Below are 15,702 nucleotides of genomic sequence, written 5' to 3'. Positions count from 1 at the left end.
ACTGTGCGCCCTGCGCTGCGATCCGAGTGAGCCCAGCTCACACCTGGAGAACAGAGAGATCACAGTGGAGAGACCACTTGGCAGTGATCTGTATGGAGGGACAGAAGGTGCTTTCTGCCCTGCTGGACAGATGGTGCTTTCTGCCCTGCCGTGCCAGCAGGGCCTGGCCGTGCTGCTGCCCAGGCTGGCGCTGCGGCCGGCACAGCGCTCTGTCTGTTGCCCGCAGCTCCGGTGACCCCAGCCTCATCCTGGGGACACGGCCATGGCTCTGCCCCGGCTCTCAGCCCTGGCTCTCAGCCCTGGCTCTGGCCCTGGCTCTGGCCTGGCTCTGGCCCTGGCTCTGGCCCCAGCTCTGGCCCTGGCTCTGGCCTGGCTCTGGCCCTGGCTCTGGCCCCGGCTCTGGCCTGGCTCTGGCCCCGGCTCTGGCCCTGGCTCTGGCCCTGGCTCTGGCCTGGCTCTGGCCCCGGCTCTGGCCCTGGCTCTGGCCCCGGCTCTCTGCCCCAGCTCTGGCCCTGGCTCTGGCCTGGCTCTGGCCTGGCTCTGGCCCTGGCTCTGCCCCAGCTCTGGCCCTGGCTCTGGCCTGGCTCTGGCCCTGGCCCTGGCTCTCTGCTCCGGCTCTGGCCCTGGCTCCAGCCCTGGCTCTGCCCTGGCTCTCGGCCCCGGCTCTGTCCCGTCTCTCGGCCCTGGCTCTCTGCCCTGGCTCTCTGGCCCTGGCTCTCTGCTCCCCCTGGGCTGTGTGTGGGCAGGCTCTGGGCTGGTGCAGCAGCACACACAGTCTGGGCAGGGCTGCAGGCACAGCGCTCTCCATCCCCTCGGTGTCCCCATGCCCGGGTGGCCGCAGTGGCCGCAGTGAGTGCCAGCCCTCCCTAAGAATGGTCCTGGAGAAATTACCACCTCTCCCATCAACAGCGATGGACAGGCCACAGCTGAGACAATCCCTTTTCCCCCTCAGCATCCCCCTCATGCCTACTTTATGGTTTTGAAGAGCCCAAGCTCACCGCATTTTCAGAGGGATACCAGTGCAGCCATCACCCCATTTGATCTGGGGGTTCATGACTCACTCAGTTTATCGGGTTTACCTTCTCCATGGGCCCTTGAGGAGCAGCCCTGGCTCTGGGAGCACCACCACGGCTCTACAGAGGGAAATGGGCTCCACCAAGCCACGGAAGAATTCCTCAGGGCATTTCCAAGAGCAAGAAGGGAGCCAGGAGAAGTGGTGTGGAATGGGAGCTGCTGCTCAGCTGGGACTGCCAGGAACAGGGGGCTGAAAAACAGCCCAGCCACTCCACACCCAGACATACCACATCCACTCCAGTGTACCCTGAAGGCAGATGACCAGGGAGGGGCAGGAGCTGCTGCCTTGCACCTCGTGCTGGAGAATCCAGGACACAATCCCTGCAGGACAGCCACCTGTGGAATCACCAGGGGAAGCTGCTGTAGTGCACACACAGTGGGTATGTGGTGTCTTGGAGATGTGTGAGTAACAGTGGTGGAGATGCTGATCTGATGAGCAGCAGCAGATTTGCTGCCTAATAAATTTAATTTACAATTTATTTGCTGTGTTCTGCATGCAAGCACTGGCCAATTTGATGGTTTCAGAAAGAATTAATAGGGTTTATGCTACTTACAGTGTTCTCTGGGTGCCCTAAATGCTCCTTTTAATAAGAAATAGCCCTGACACTCATTTTGGTTGGCAGCTATTAACAGCTTATAAAGTAGCCCTAGGGCTTTAATCAGAGGTGCTCTGAAACCCCCTGTAAGGCTGAGGTTTGTGCTGCAAAGCTGTGGGAAGCAGAGGAGCATGGCTGCATGCTGCATCACCTCTCCTCAGCATCGAGCTGCCTCCTTTTTAAAAGTCTCAGAAAAGCTTAATTACTTAATACCATGGGTTCTCTGTTTCTTTTTCCATTCAAATTCCAGATATTGAGTAACCCCTTGGGCCAGAAAGTGTGCTTGCACTTCGCATCTGCTGTCTGTTTAATATTCACCCCAGCGCCTTGATGGGCAGGTGGAAGGTCCAAGATGCACGGCAGGAGCATCCTGCCTTCATGCACCTGGAAACTTTGGCATCAGGTGAGCAGCTGAGGAGAGAAAAAACATCAGAGAACTGCAGCTCCCGGGCAATTGTGTGAGAGGCTCCATATGCTCCGGTGCTCAGTGAAAGAGCCATTTGGCAACGCATCAAAATTATTCCTCCCCCTCCTCAAAGGCAGGTCTCCACTCAAACTGTGAAAATACGTGACCATGAGCTCTGCTTTTCCCCTCTAAAGTCTGCCTGACAGCAGCACAGGTAGCTTGTGGGGAAGAATATCAGGCTGTTAGCAGATCCAGAAGGTGATCCTGTCAATTTTTGCCATGGTCTATGTGATGCAGGCTCTTTTGGGTTGGAAACAGCCCTGTTTGGTCCAGCTGTGCCATGCCAGGGAAATGTTGCAGAGGCAGCACCCTGACCAATGTGTGAACAGTTTCCTGATGGAGCTCCAGAGCAGCACTCCAAGGGAGCAATAAAAAAGTGGGACATGTGATGGACCTTAGCAAGGTGAACCTGACCAGGCATGGTTTAAGCTTTGGGACTGCCCAACCAGACGTCTTGTGAAGAACCAGCTAATCCAAACATTGGATCAGGCAAGAAGAAGCAGATCTTGGGGTTTTGTGGCATCTCAGCTATTGGCTTGGCATTTTGAGCCCAGAGACAAGGAGGTTTTCTCCACCAACAGAGATGCTAATTTTGAAAGACTGCCCTCCTTTGTACCAGCAACTGATGGGACCTCTCCTTAACCATGATCTGGGGATTGCAAGGCACAAGGAAGAAGCACTGACCTCAGGCTGCAGACCAGAACTGATGAAAAATGCAGTGTTTCAGTCCTACACTTGCACAGACTCAGGACCTGGTGAGCAGGAGGCAGTTTGGAATGATACAGAGATGCCCAGAGGGAAGGGCAGAGTGGATATCTCAGCCTTGTGGACTTTGTGTCCTCTCCCAGGAGGGCTGGGAACTTTTCCCCTGCAATTAGAGCTGCAATGGAAGGTTTTTGACCCCTCTCTTTCTCCTTCCTGCAGAGATGACCAGACCCAGTGGCTGCCTGGCCACATTTTGTCTCACCAGAAGCAAGGCTGGGACTAGAAGCAGGCTCAGGAACTGTTTTGGTGGGAATGGCTCCAGCAGAAAAGCAAGGAGAGGGCATAGCTCCAGTTTTATCTTTGCCCACCCTAGTTCCTCTCAGAGAGCACTGGTGGGGCAGTGATAACCCCTGGAGCTGCACCCAGCCCTGTTTGTCCCCATCCACCATCAGCAGCAGGGATTCAGCTCTGCAGGAGCTGCTGTCCCCACTGCTGAAATGGAGAGACAGAAACAACAACTGTGCACTGGGGCATCCAGGGAAAGGCCATCTGCCTTGCTTTTGAGCATGATTAGGGACAGTATTTGACTTGGCTAGCATGGGAAATGACACAGAATGGCAACGCTCAGGCTGACTGCCTGGCAGTGCCAAGGGGGAGGGAGGAGCAAACAGACAGCAAACTGAAATCACAGTCTCTCCTCCAGTGACCAGAATAAAACCACAGCTGGACACAGCCCGTGCACAGGTAAGAGATAAGCCTGCTTGTTCCTGAAATGCTGAAAAGTCCCATATGTTCAGCTCCTGATGCACCCCATCACAGCTTTGTCTCTCCTCCTGCAAGCAGGGCCCCATCCCACTGCTGCTGGACACGCCAGGCTGAAATGCTCCCAACTAGTTTTCATCCTTGCTTCTCTGTAGAAGTGACCTTGTTTTCTGTATTTACACCTTTCCCAGTCCCTAAGTCATTAGCAATTATTGGACAGTTTAAACCTCATATTGATTTCTTCTTCAATTTTTAATGGAGGCATTGAATGTTGTCAAGTCAGAGTTCATTATTGAGTGAATACTTTATATCACCATCAGCAATGAGCCATGTGCTGCAATCAAAGACATCAATGTGATTTATTTTAATTATATTTATTTCCTGTAATTTTTTTATTCACCGAGTCCTTTATCAGCTCTTCCGCTTTTTTTGCCAAGGATCAATTTCAAGCTGTAAATCAGCAACAGCATTTGTCTTAGAAATACTTGGCTCTCCAAATTTGCCTTTTTAAAATACTGACACAGCTCCAGCTCTCTTCCAGTCTTCTGCAACTTCCTCAGCACCTCAGTGTAAATAAAAATAATGAGGATTTAAAGAGCTCTTTGGCCATGAGTTAAATTTGAAGAAATGTGGGCCATGTCATGATTATCATGCCAGGATGTGTTGTAGTGGGGATGCTAATTTTGTCACAGATGTTCCATCCCACTGCTTTCACACGGAGCATTCATGGTGCCTGTATCACGTTCACCAGGACTTTGCTGGAGTCCCAGGGGGATGCTCTACCAGTGATGGGAAAATAAGGGGTCCAAGAGTAAAACACAGTGAACAAAGCAGCTCAAACCACTGCCTTGCAAAAATCACTTTGACACTTTGTCAGTCACAGCTCACCCCTGCGATCGCTGGAAGGAACAGTCATTAATTACCTTTGTCAGGTGAAATTTCTTTAATTAGCTGCAACTTTACTTCCAGGAAACTCCCACGTTCAGCTGCTGCTGACAGTCCAAAGGACACATCTCCTAGCAGTAATTTTTATGAAAAGCCCTGGAAAATTACCAGGGGATGGAGTCATGTGTGGCTCACCTCTGGCTGCGTAGGGCTGGTGCGTGTCCTGGAGTCACCTGCCTGCCCTGCCTGTGTTGAGAAGAGAAACCAGCAGGCTGGGGGTGAAGGAGGAAGGTCATTCTTCAATGACCTTTTCTTTCTTCCCTAAAAAGTAAAAGAAACCAGAGCAGACTGCCGAGAGAGCTGCTGCTCCTTGAACCTTGGCAGCACGCGCTCAGCATCGCGAGGAGACGCTCAGCAGCAGCTGGAATTCAGCACACGCTGCCCTCGCTACCCAGCTCCCATACAGATGTTCATTGGGCTGTCAGGGCATTGAGAGGGAGCTAAATTAATTGTAAGTGAGAGCAGGTTAGTTAAATCTGTTCTGGAAGTATTATATAGCCATTAAATTGCGTGCAAAACTCAATAATAATGGGTAATAACGTTCTTCCTAGGAATTAAATAGAAGTTCAATTTATAATGCTGCTCGGCATTCAAACCAGAGTGTTCCACCTTCCTGGTACATGATAAACATTTGGTAATTAATCCTCACAAAGCCTCGGTGAGGCAGATCTCTTCACACCACTGATTCTGTGTATAAATGGGAACAAGAAGGTACAAGATGCCTCCTTTGAAGCTGTGGTTGCCTATGTCTTCAAACATGATTTGCATCTCTGGGAGCCCACTCAGCATCTGTGTTTGAATAATGAGAGGTTTGTGAAAAGCCTCAGAGCCTGGATCAGATGTCCAGGTCTCTTTGTGCCACTTCCCTGTGCTGAGATCATTGTGGCATGTTTCAGTATGATTCCACAGTGCAATCTCCAGAATAATTCTATTTTCCCTGCCTGATCATATTGCATTGATCTTCAGAAGAAAAGTCCATGGTGTTAGGTCTCAACTACAAGCTGCAGGAATTGGCCAGTACAAAAGCTGCTAATTTTGTCAGGATTTGAAAGAACAAATCTTATGACCAACTGGAAGCTGGTTTTTTTCAGAAAATGATTGTATCAGATATGGCCTGTCAAATAAATGTGAGTGTAATTTACACCAGGATAGTGGAATACTCATGACTACAGGCATAGAATTTTGTAGTGTCCCTTTAAAATTATCTCCTGTCTCCCTGTCACTGTCTAAGGCACAGCATGAATAAACAAAGGATGTAATTAAATGGAGCTCCACCACAGCACCAAACTGCAACAAAAATAGGGATTTTCCCACTGATTTCTGTTTAACTTTTGTCTGCTTACAGTGGACATTAATTTGAGTTTGCAGTTGATTCCAGAGCCTGCACAAGGACCCCACACAACAGAAACAAGAGAATCTGCAATACCCAATGGAGACCAAATAAAAATGGCATGGGCACAGTGGGGACTGACATGGGGCTGTGTAGACATGGTGTTAGGTGTGAAAATAAAGAACTAAGGTCCAGCTTCCCAGGTAATCCATGCTTTAAAGTGTGTAAAGTGTCACTCTGGGGATTTAAGTAGTCTTCTACTTTCAGGCACCACCAAGCTTAGCTGAAGTTCTGGCTTGAACAAGGAAGCATTTTTTCCATTTTTTGGCTAAACAACCCTTGGCAAAACAAAAGCAGCAATTCCCAAATGGAACAACTCAGCATCAGTGATGGACTGTCGAGAGAAGGCAGCACAGCCTTTATATACTCAGTAAAAAAAAGCAGCTCAAGAGTTTATTACAATTTTTGATACATCAGAGATGTCACTAATAATATTTTAAAATATGTAGCAAAGAAAGAAAATGCACTTTACTAGTTGTAAAGATTGGCCCATGGTTAAGGGGCAGGTCAGAGCCTCTTTCACAGGAGTTAGATTACTCCCATCCCACCCATCATCTCCTTGAATTAATTAACATTAAAACTATGCTTTTACAAGACAAGACATGCCACATAAAAACCTGATTCCTTTGAAATCACTGAAAAATTGTCCATTGCTTTCAATAAGGGCAGGGTTTTACCCAGTGTTTCTAACAGACTTTTATAAGATGGTGTTAAGGAAAATCTCAAAGGCTATTTCTCTTCTTGCCAAAAGGCAGGATCAGCTATGTCAGTGCTGATGGATGTTTGTCTAACTGGTCGTGAAAGGGCTGCAACACTTTAATAGCACCTTGACCTCTGCTTCCATTTTCACCTGTCCAGAGACAGCAAAAGAAAAAGGGCTTTTATTGCCAACTCTGCCAAGATTTTTGACTGGTTAAAGGACCAGTGACAATTGTAACATCTGATGGCTCACGACTTACTACAGATAGAAATTAATACTAGTCACCCTCAGGGAGCTTTACCATCATTAATTGACATCTTTCCCTTTTATCTCTTCTTGAGATATCTGACATGAAATCAGGTCATTCTGATTTCCATCCTGTATTTCTTTCCACTGTTTTAGTTGTGGTCTGATTTCAGTGGCTGCCCCAGAACCAAGTTAAAACTAACACTTTCCTTTATCTGCAGACCTGTCATTTTTTCAGCAGTGCAGTATAAAGTGGGTAACTAATTCTAAGAGTGAAATGCCAACTGCTGTAATTAAGTTGGCAATGTGGAAAGGCAGGGAGGCAACAGAGCAGTAACAACCACATGGGATGGAGCCTTAGAGGGGCAGGAAGAGAAGGACAGGTGGGCAGAAAAAGAAATATTCAAGTCTGGTCCTTGCAGGAGAGAAGCTCCATGGTTTGATTATGCTTCCAGAAAGAAGTATCACCTGTCATTAACTGCCCTTTGCCTGCGACCCAGTGTTCATGGAAACAAAGTGGGGCTTTTGCTTCAGTTTCAAGTTCTGGATTGCACTCAGAAATAGTAAAACACAGCTCCTCATTGAAAGGCAACTCGAAATACACTCCTTACATCCCCTGAAACTACAGGAAATCTGCCCACAGCTGCTCAAAATACATTTATGTTTTACAATGAGAAAAAACAGGCATGAAGATTAGCATTTACAGCTGGTATTTCTGAACATAAAGGTTTGAGGCAGATGCTCACACGTAGCAGCCAGGGAATGAGAGGTGAGTTTCCATGCATTCTCTCTCATTCCAGGGCACACCATGCTTTAAGTTTTCACAATAAGTTGGTTTGTTTTGTTTTATAAAAACCTGCTACATAGAATCCAAAAGCAAACAGACACAATTTGCTATTCCCAAAGTATGTGAGAAAAAGCTTGGTACTTGTAGTCTGCACTTAACCCTTACCAAGGGTTTTATTCCCCAAAAAAACACTTCACAAAAACAGTCTTTACCAGTGAAAGACAAGACAAACCTTGTTCTCAGCCAAGCCATAAAATAGGTAATCACAAAACCTCCTGATGTTGTAGGCTCCCAGCTTTGCACATGGGACAGAGCACTGATGCAGGGAGACACCAGCAGTGGCCAAACCAATGTTTCTTGGCCAGAGACTCCTCTGCACCTTTGGTGCCACCAAGGAGAGTGTCACTGGGGAGGCAGGAGGAACACAGCAGGCACTGGAGCGAGGATGCCAGGCTGCTGGCAGGAGAAGCCCTTACATGCTACTTGCAGGAAAAATAGCAGCTAAGAGGCTGGGATGGAGAGCCTGCCTAGGGACTGGGACTGTTTCTGGGACATACGACCCATGGCGATGCATTTTTAACATCAGCTCAGTATCTGTGGCTTTGAACTTCCTCAGGAATTTGGTCAGAATCATTGACACTTGAAATCAGCTTACTGGGACAGCAGGAAAGCATTTTCTGCTCACTGTTGCCTAAAGAATAGGTTCCTGAAGGCATTGTTGTAGTTTTTGTTGAAAGCAGTGTAGATGAGTGGATTAAAAAAGGAATTTGAATAGCCCAGCCATAGAAAAATGCTCTTCCAAATGGGTGGGATGTCACACGAGCAGAGTGGGTTGATGAGCTCTGTGATGAAGAAGGGGATCCAGCAGAGCACAAAGACCCCGATAAGGATGCCCACCATGAGGGCAGCTTTCTTTTCCTTCTGCTCTCTCCACGTGTCTCCGTCTGTCTGGAATGTAACAGTGGCGTGACGGACAGTGAACACCATCTGTGGCTGCTGGGCAGCTTCTTTTACCTGCCAAACACAAGCACAGGTTGCACCATAGGTACCTCAGTCAGGTGGTCCCACACAGCAGGTACAGAGCCCAGCAATGTGAGCAAGGGGAAACACAGCCCATCCACATCACACTCTGACTGAGGGGAAGGGGGCTGTGTGACCTCTTCTGGGTGATGGAGACTATTGGAAGTGAGATTAGAACTATAGAGAGTACTGAGGGTACATGGGGTTGCTAACACAGCAGCACAATGAGATTACTTCCCCACTTAAAATCTGATCAGCAGAACAGGCGCACACACACATGCTGTGCACAAAAGTCTGCTTACTTTCTCTAAACCCATTGAGTTTAAGAGTTCTTGATAGGAGAGGGAGGAAAATTAGCACACATTTGCTTCCTCCCTGCAAGAAACCTTTACAGTGCAGAGTCACTGTGCCTGGGATGAACTGACACGATGCAGTCATGATCAGGAAAGATTTCCAAGGACATTCTGTACGTGTGTTTTCTGTCTGAGTAAACTCAGCGTCCCCAAAGACACTGTTGCCAGGGTATCATCCCCAGCAGACACAGCAGCCCTTCCATCCACTGTCCCCTTGCCTCCCCAGGGGAGGGGCAGTGACCCCCTTACTCATGCCAGCGAGCACATTCAGCATTCCATGGGGGGACACCCGTGAGTCACCGCTCGCCCACGTGGAGCTCAGGCCTGCAACATGTCCCAAAGTTGCTTTAGCTACACCTTGAGCGCTCAAAAGGAGCCAACAGACTGGGTTTGCAAGCTTTGCAGTCAGCCTTCCCTTGGAAGCCTCCAGGATCCACAGGACTTTGGTGGATCACTGCTCACTTGCACATTTAAGTTTTCCCCGTTCCTACAAAGGCTCGCCTGCTGCCAGTTCTTGACCCCAGCAAAACACAACTCAGCTGACCTACCTCCAGTGCTTCTGGTGTAATGGGAGTGATGGAGTTGCTCTTGTGAGATCCGATTCGAAACTTGGCAGCCTTGTAGATCTTCCAGTACACAAAGAGCACCACGCAGAGGGGCAGGTAGAAGGCCCCAAAGGTGGAGAAGATGGTGTAGGAAGGCTCCCGGCTGACTTGGCACTCTTCACTGTCCTCTGAGTAAGTCTCTCCCCAGCCAAAGAGCAGTGGGGCCAGAGAGATAAAGGCAGAGAGTGCCCAGGTGAGAGCGATCATGATGTTGGAGATGCGGCGCCGGGTGCGGAGCGTGTACTCCAGGTGGCGAGTGATGGACCAGTAGCGGTCGAGGGCAATGGCCGTGACATTCCAGATGCTGGCAGTGCAGCACAGCACATCGAAGGAGATCCACACCTGGCAGAGAGAGCGGCCCAGCCGCCAGCGCCGCCCGGACAACTCGTGCACCAAGCTGAGGGGCATGACCAGGGCTGCCACCATCACGTCAGAGATGGCCATGGAGGCCACCAGGTTGTGGGGCACCCGGTGGAAACTGCGCACGCGGAGGATGGTGGCCAGGACCAGCCCGTTCCAGAGGAACGTGGCCACCACCAGCATGGCCAACAGGGTGAGGACCAACACGCTGAAGACGGAGAGATGGGCCTGGCCGCCCTCGGGGCCGGCGGAGGACCCGCTCCTGTTGCCGCTGTCCGGCGTCGTATCGGCGAGGCAGCTGAGGTTGAGCGGGGGTTCCATGCCGGGATGCTCCGGGATGCTCCGGGATGCTCCGGGATGCTCCGGGCTGCTCCGGGATGCTCCCGGCTGCTCCGGGATGCTGCGGCGGCGGGAGGCGCTGCGCTGCCCGTGCCGGGAACGGGAGCGGGGGAAGCGCCGCCCTACCGCGGGTGCGGAGGGTCCCCGGCCGCCCCGAGCGCCGCCGGGCGAGGGGGGTCCCGGCTGGCGGCCGCCGGGGGCTTCATCCCCGGCTGGAAGAGCCCTGCGTCAGCCGCGGGTGACGGCAGCCCCCGGCCCGCCCCGGCGGCGAGAGGCGGCGGCTCCGCGGGCGCGGGGGGTGCGCGGCTGGAGCGGGCGGCGCTGGCGGCGGCGGAGCGGCGGGAGCGGGCGGAGGAGCGGGCGGAGGAGCGGCGGGAGCGGGCGGAGAAGCGGGCGGAGGAGCGGCGGGAGCGGGCGGAGAAGCAGCAGGAGCGGGCGCGGGAGCGGGCGGAGGAGCGGCGGCCCCTGCGGAGGAGCGGCGGGGCCGGCGCGGGCAGGTGAGTCCCCGGTGAGTCCCCGGTGTGTCCCCGGTGAGTCCCCGCCGTGCGCGGTGCGGGGCGGGCAGCCTGGCGGGAGCGGCCGCGGAGAGAGAGGTGCTGCTGCTTAGTCATGTCCGGGCACGGGTCGGAACCGGCGCCGGGCCGAGCCGGAGGGCAGAGCCGCCTGCCGCTGCCCCAGCCGGCTGTCCCTGCCCGGTTCGTGCCGCCCCTGCCCGCTGTCCTTGCCCTGCCCGCACCGTGCGGGAATCAGCCCCGGTTTTGTCTCGGGGTGGCTTCGCCCCCTTGGGGCGTGTTCGGTGCCAGCCGCAGAAAGTTAGCATCCCTGAGAAATTGTCCTTGGGCTCCTCTAAAACGTGTTAGTGAGGAGCCACGGGAATTTCCTTGCTCCCGGATAGGCTCCGGTCTGCACCCAGGAAACCTGTTAGTAACCCTGGTTATTCTGTGTAAGGGGCAATGTGGCAGGGGATAATTTCTTTGAGAACTTCTGTGCTGGCATTTCCTAACTTGTTAGCAATTGTCGGGCCTTTTATTAGAAATAATCATTCACTTGACTGCTCTTATTAATTGTCTATTTAATAACATTAACCATTAATGAAATGCTTGAGAATTTCCCCTGGCTTTTAGCACACTAATTGTGATGAGCAGTGGGATTCAGGAGGAATTCAGCAGGATTCTGCAGGAGTCAGAATCTAACCCCACCGAGCAGGATTCCCTGTGCCCCAGCTCCATGCAGGGATGCCAGCCAGCTGCAGCCCACAAGCCTTGGATGGCAACAGGCAGGGCTGTGCTGGGTTTGCATTCTGCCTCTCCAGACAGTCCTGGGATAGCAGGTCCGAAGAGCTTTGGGGTCAGACAAGTGAGGGGAGAAGCTGGCAGGCACTAACGTGGGGCTCACAGTTTGCATCTCCTGGGGGACAAGGAAGGAAGGGCATCTGTGATAAGATCAGGTGGCAATGGCATTGGCTGGTGAACTGCAGTTTGAGAGAGTTGGGGAGAGGACACAGAGATGTTCAGGGAGTGCCCCACGCATTCCATGGTATATGGAGGGTAAAGCCAAACTGATGCTTCCTCCTGCCTCTCCTGATCTCTCTGGAATTTTTAATGAAAATAGCAAGTAACAGTAACAAAGGGTAATGAACAATATGTTTTCCATTGCTGCTGCTTGTTCCTCCTTGCTACCAAGGGAAATGCAAAGCAGCATATCCAAAACAGGTCCAGGACCTTGTTTTGGTGGGACAGGATCTTCCCTGTATGAATTCATTCAGTGCCGTGCTGCTCATTCTCAGAACCAGGGATCCTATTGTAGTACTGGATCAATGCAGCCTTAGAGACTATATCATCCTTTTGGAAATAAACTGCCATCTTATGGGGGGAAAAATTATTATTTTATCTTTTATACACAAAAATACTGACAGTTTTGGAACGAGTACTTATAACTCAAAGGACAAATGGTGTTTGCAGCCTTTCATAAAGCCTCTTAATTTAAAATTCCTGGTTTGTAAAGTGCAAAACATCCTTGACTATCATTGTATTGATCAAAACACTTAGCAGCTCCAAGGCTGAGAGCTTTTTGTTGCGTGGGCTTTTCCCAGAAAAACCTATGACCCAGAATTAATAGAATCAACCACAAATTATAAAATATGTGCTCCTGAAAATAGACTATTATTTTTTGTTTCAGGACCAAATAGACAAAAGTTCCATTTAAAGGAAATGAAAATAAAAAGTATTAAATCTAAAGAAGCAAAACTAGATTATGTTCTCATGAAAAGTCATTAATACTTTCATTATCTTAACTTACTCAACTTTAAAAAATATATTTTGGCAGATGCTGGAGCTGAGTGGGTCAAGAAGTAAAGGGAAATACAGAATGTAGACACATATATATATGTATATTTATGTGTGTGTATATATTACATATGTATGTACATGGAAATCAAAGGTCTGCACCTGAGATGGAACAGACCTATACAAGAGCACAGGCTGGGGACTGAATGTGCAGACAGCCTTATTGAGAGGAGGACCTGATGAGTCTCTTGGACACATCCTGGAGCAGGAGCATCCTGGCCTATATGAGCAAGATTGTGATCAGGTTTGGGGTTATAACTATTTCCCTCTACCAACAAACCTTGGAATTTTATGTCCAGTTTGGGCTTCCTCACTGGGGGAAGTCCAGTCAAAGGTAATCAAGGTGATGAAGAGATCCGTGTATGATGTGTAAAGACAGGAAGAACTGAGTTTATCACTCCTAAAAAGAGAAGTTTAAGGGGGAAATCTTGCTGCTGTCCCCAGTTACCTCAGGGGTGGGTGTAGAAAGGGTAAAGGCAAACTCTCCTTGGAGGTGCACAGCGATCGGATGGGATGCAATGAGTGAGAGTCACAACATGAGGTGCTGACTTGGAGGGGGGTGTTGATGAGGAGCTCAGCATGAGCTGGCAATGTGCACTGGCAGCCCAGAAAGCCACTGTGTCCTGGGCTGCACCACCAGCAGTGTGACCAGCAGCTGAGGGAGAGAATTCTGCCCTCTCCAGTTGTGTGAGACCCCACCTGCAGTGCTGCATCCAACTCTGGGGCCCCAACATAAGAAGGACATGGAGATGTTGGAGGTGTCCAGAGGAGGGTCATGAAGATGATCCAAGCACTGGAGCACCTCTGCTGTGAAAACAGGCTGGGAGAGTTAGGGTTGTTCAGGCTAGAGAACAGAAAGCTCTGGGGAGACCTTAGAGCACCTTAGAAGTTCTTTCCTGTGAGGGTGGTGAGACACTGGAACAGGTTGCTGAAAGAAGCTGTGGACGCCCCATCCCTGAAAATGTTCATGGACAGGTTGGATGGGGCTTTAGTCTAGTGGAAAGTGTCCCAGCCCATGGCAGAGTGTTAGAACTAGATGATGTCTCAGGTTCCTTTCTGCCTAAACCATTCTGTGATTCTACATTCCAATTAGAAATTAAGACATAAATATTCACCTGGAGAGTGGTCTGAAATGAGTTAAAGTGGCTGTGAAATCTCCATCCTTAGTGATGTCCATCAGCTGTGAATGACCTGATCTGACTTTGAAGTTATCCTTTCTTCAGTGGGGGTTGGACCCAGGGATCTCCAGAGCTCCCTTCCAACCTGCATCATTCCACAATTCTGATTCTGCATTCTTTGGGTGCATTGGCTGAATGCACCAGATTATGGAAATGACTAAATATGAGGACCAAATGCTATTTACACAGATTAGTAAGATCATTCATATTCTCAGAACTGTTGATATTAAGTGAGCAAAAGGCTGGGATCTTTTGTGAGTGGATAATGCTTGTGGAATGATCACATCTGTGAAAGTCTCTGAGAAAAAGATTTATGTTAAAAAGTCAGGATTATCTTCGGTGATGGAGCCAGAGGAATTAAAAGTGACAGGACTTCCCTGGGTTTAGCAGCATCCCCTCCAGTAAAGACATTAAATAATGCTTGCTGCTAAATGCCATTTACTGGAGGTACCTTCCAGTTCAAAATATGTATCTGATAGTTGGAGGTTAGGGGGGAATTCACAATGTAATCAGTGCCACTGCCTAAATGCACATCCAAGTATTATCTGCTCCTGGGAAAAGGGTGAATGGATTTATATTGTCAATCTCTATGGAGATCTATTGAACCTCTGCCCTTATAACTGGCAGAAAAGGGAGAGAGAAGGCTCAGGAGGAGTTTTTGCTGGGCATGCTCAATGAATCAGTGAGAATTTCAGTCTCCAGGGTAGGTGGAGCTGCTAGGTTATACAAGGATTAAAGGAACACATATTCTTGCTGTGTATATACACCACTACTGAAGCTGTGCTCAGTTGCCAGCCAGACTGCTCAGTAAGTGTGCATCCTGTCACAGCCATTTCCAAACCTCAGGTATTCATCACTTGATTTCATTTAACTTTCAACCAGCCTCAGTCCAGCTTCACACCACATCCACCTACGCTGTTTGAACACACTTGCAGACCACCCACTCCTCTCCTATTGCAAAATGTTCTAATACGACCACAGTGAAAATGCACAGACTGTGAGGTTGTTTTCATCCCATCAGAGCCCATCCTCAATTCTGACGTCTCTCTAGTCTTCTGAAACCAAGATCATAGAATCAAACAATGGTTTGGGTTAGAAGGGACATTAAAAGTCATTTAGTTCCAACCAAGGTGACCAAGGTTCAAAGCATCAAAGCTAAGGCTTCGAGCTTGGATCATGCTGCTTCATAGTTAGCATTTCCAGAGCTACTCTGGATAGCCCTCTCTCGGGTTTCTGGTGTTGTAGCTCGTTAATAATCACATATTTATTTACTGGAGCTTGGACTTACTTGAGGTTTTCTCACATGCCAGCCAAGGGCCACAGTTAGAGTCAGCCTTTCTCTCCCAGTAACGTGTAATTACTCACTTCAAAGTGGAACAATTCTCTGACTGAGAAGCAGAGATTAATCCTGTTGTGTGTTACTAGGAGACTCAGTAGGATTGTGGGAGTACCTTGGAGCAAGAACAAGGGGGACCTGAGTGCCCCACACCCCCACAGTGTCCCACTGAGTGACCTGTTTACCAAACTGGGTTCTCTTGGTTTGGATGCTTATAAAGAACTTTGAAAAGTCTTTCTGTCTTGGGAAAGAAATTAAAATAATGAGTTGCAATCCTGTTGGCTTTTTATTAGTATGACTGGAAAACTATTCTTCAGGCAGGTCTAATCCAGTTTAGGGTATGTAAGCTTTCCTTTAGGAAACCACCAACTGAATGACTCTCATCCCATGAGGCCACTTGCTTCCCTCCCAAGTGGGGAGGAGAACTGAGAGAAAAAGTTGAATTCTTAGATTGAAATAAGAACAGTTTGATAACTGAAACAATAATAATGATAC

General features: G+C 49.5%; 1 protein-coding gene across 1 annotated transcript; it reads right to left on the bottom strand.

Annotated features, from left to right (window-relative positions):
* Positions 1-6,305: 6,305 nt before the first annotated feature.
* HTR5A (5-hydroxytryptamine receptor 5A) lies at positions 6,306-10,485 on the bottom strand. The gene is made up of 2 exons (XM_033079288.1): positions 9,593-10,485; positions 6,306-8,685 (listed from the first exon to the last, which is right to left on the bottom strand). The coding sequence occupies exons 1-2, from the start codon at positions 10,328-10,330 to the stop codon at positions 8,353-8,355; spliced, it is 1,071 nt and encodes a 356-aa protein (XP_032935179.1). The 5' UTR covers positions 10,331-10,485; the 3' UTR covers positions 6,306-8,352.
* Between the last annotated feature and the right edge of the window lie 5,217 nt (positions 10,486-15,702).

Source organism: Catharus ustulatus, chromosome 1 (genome assembly GCF_009819885.2).
Source record: "Catharus ustulatus isolate bCatUst1 chromosome 1, bCatUst1.pri.v2, whole genome shotgun sequence".
Classification (NCBI taxonomy): domain Eukaryota; kingdom Metazoa; phylum Chordata; class Aves; order Passeriformes; family Turdidae; genus Catharus; species Catharus ustulatus.
The sequence above is the reverse complement of the archived record's forward strand: the minus strand, read 5'-3'. Positions and strand labels throughout refer to the sequence as shown.

What these genes read in the sequence shown, in the direction of transcription:
- HTR5A (XM_033079288.1), bottom strand. Translation starts at nt 10,330, where the DNA reads ATGGAACCCCCGCTCAACCTCAGCTGCCTCGCCGATACGACGCCGGAC. An exon ending in TTACACCAGAAGCACTGGAG is followed by an intron (nt 8,686 to 9,592) that starts GTAGGTCAGCTG and finishes TGTGTTTGGCAG; the next exon opens with GTAAAAGAAGCTGCCCAGCA.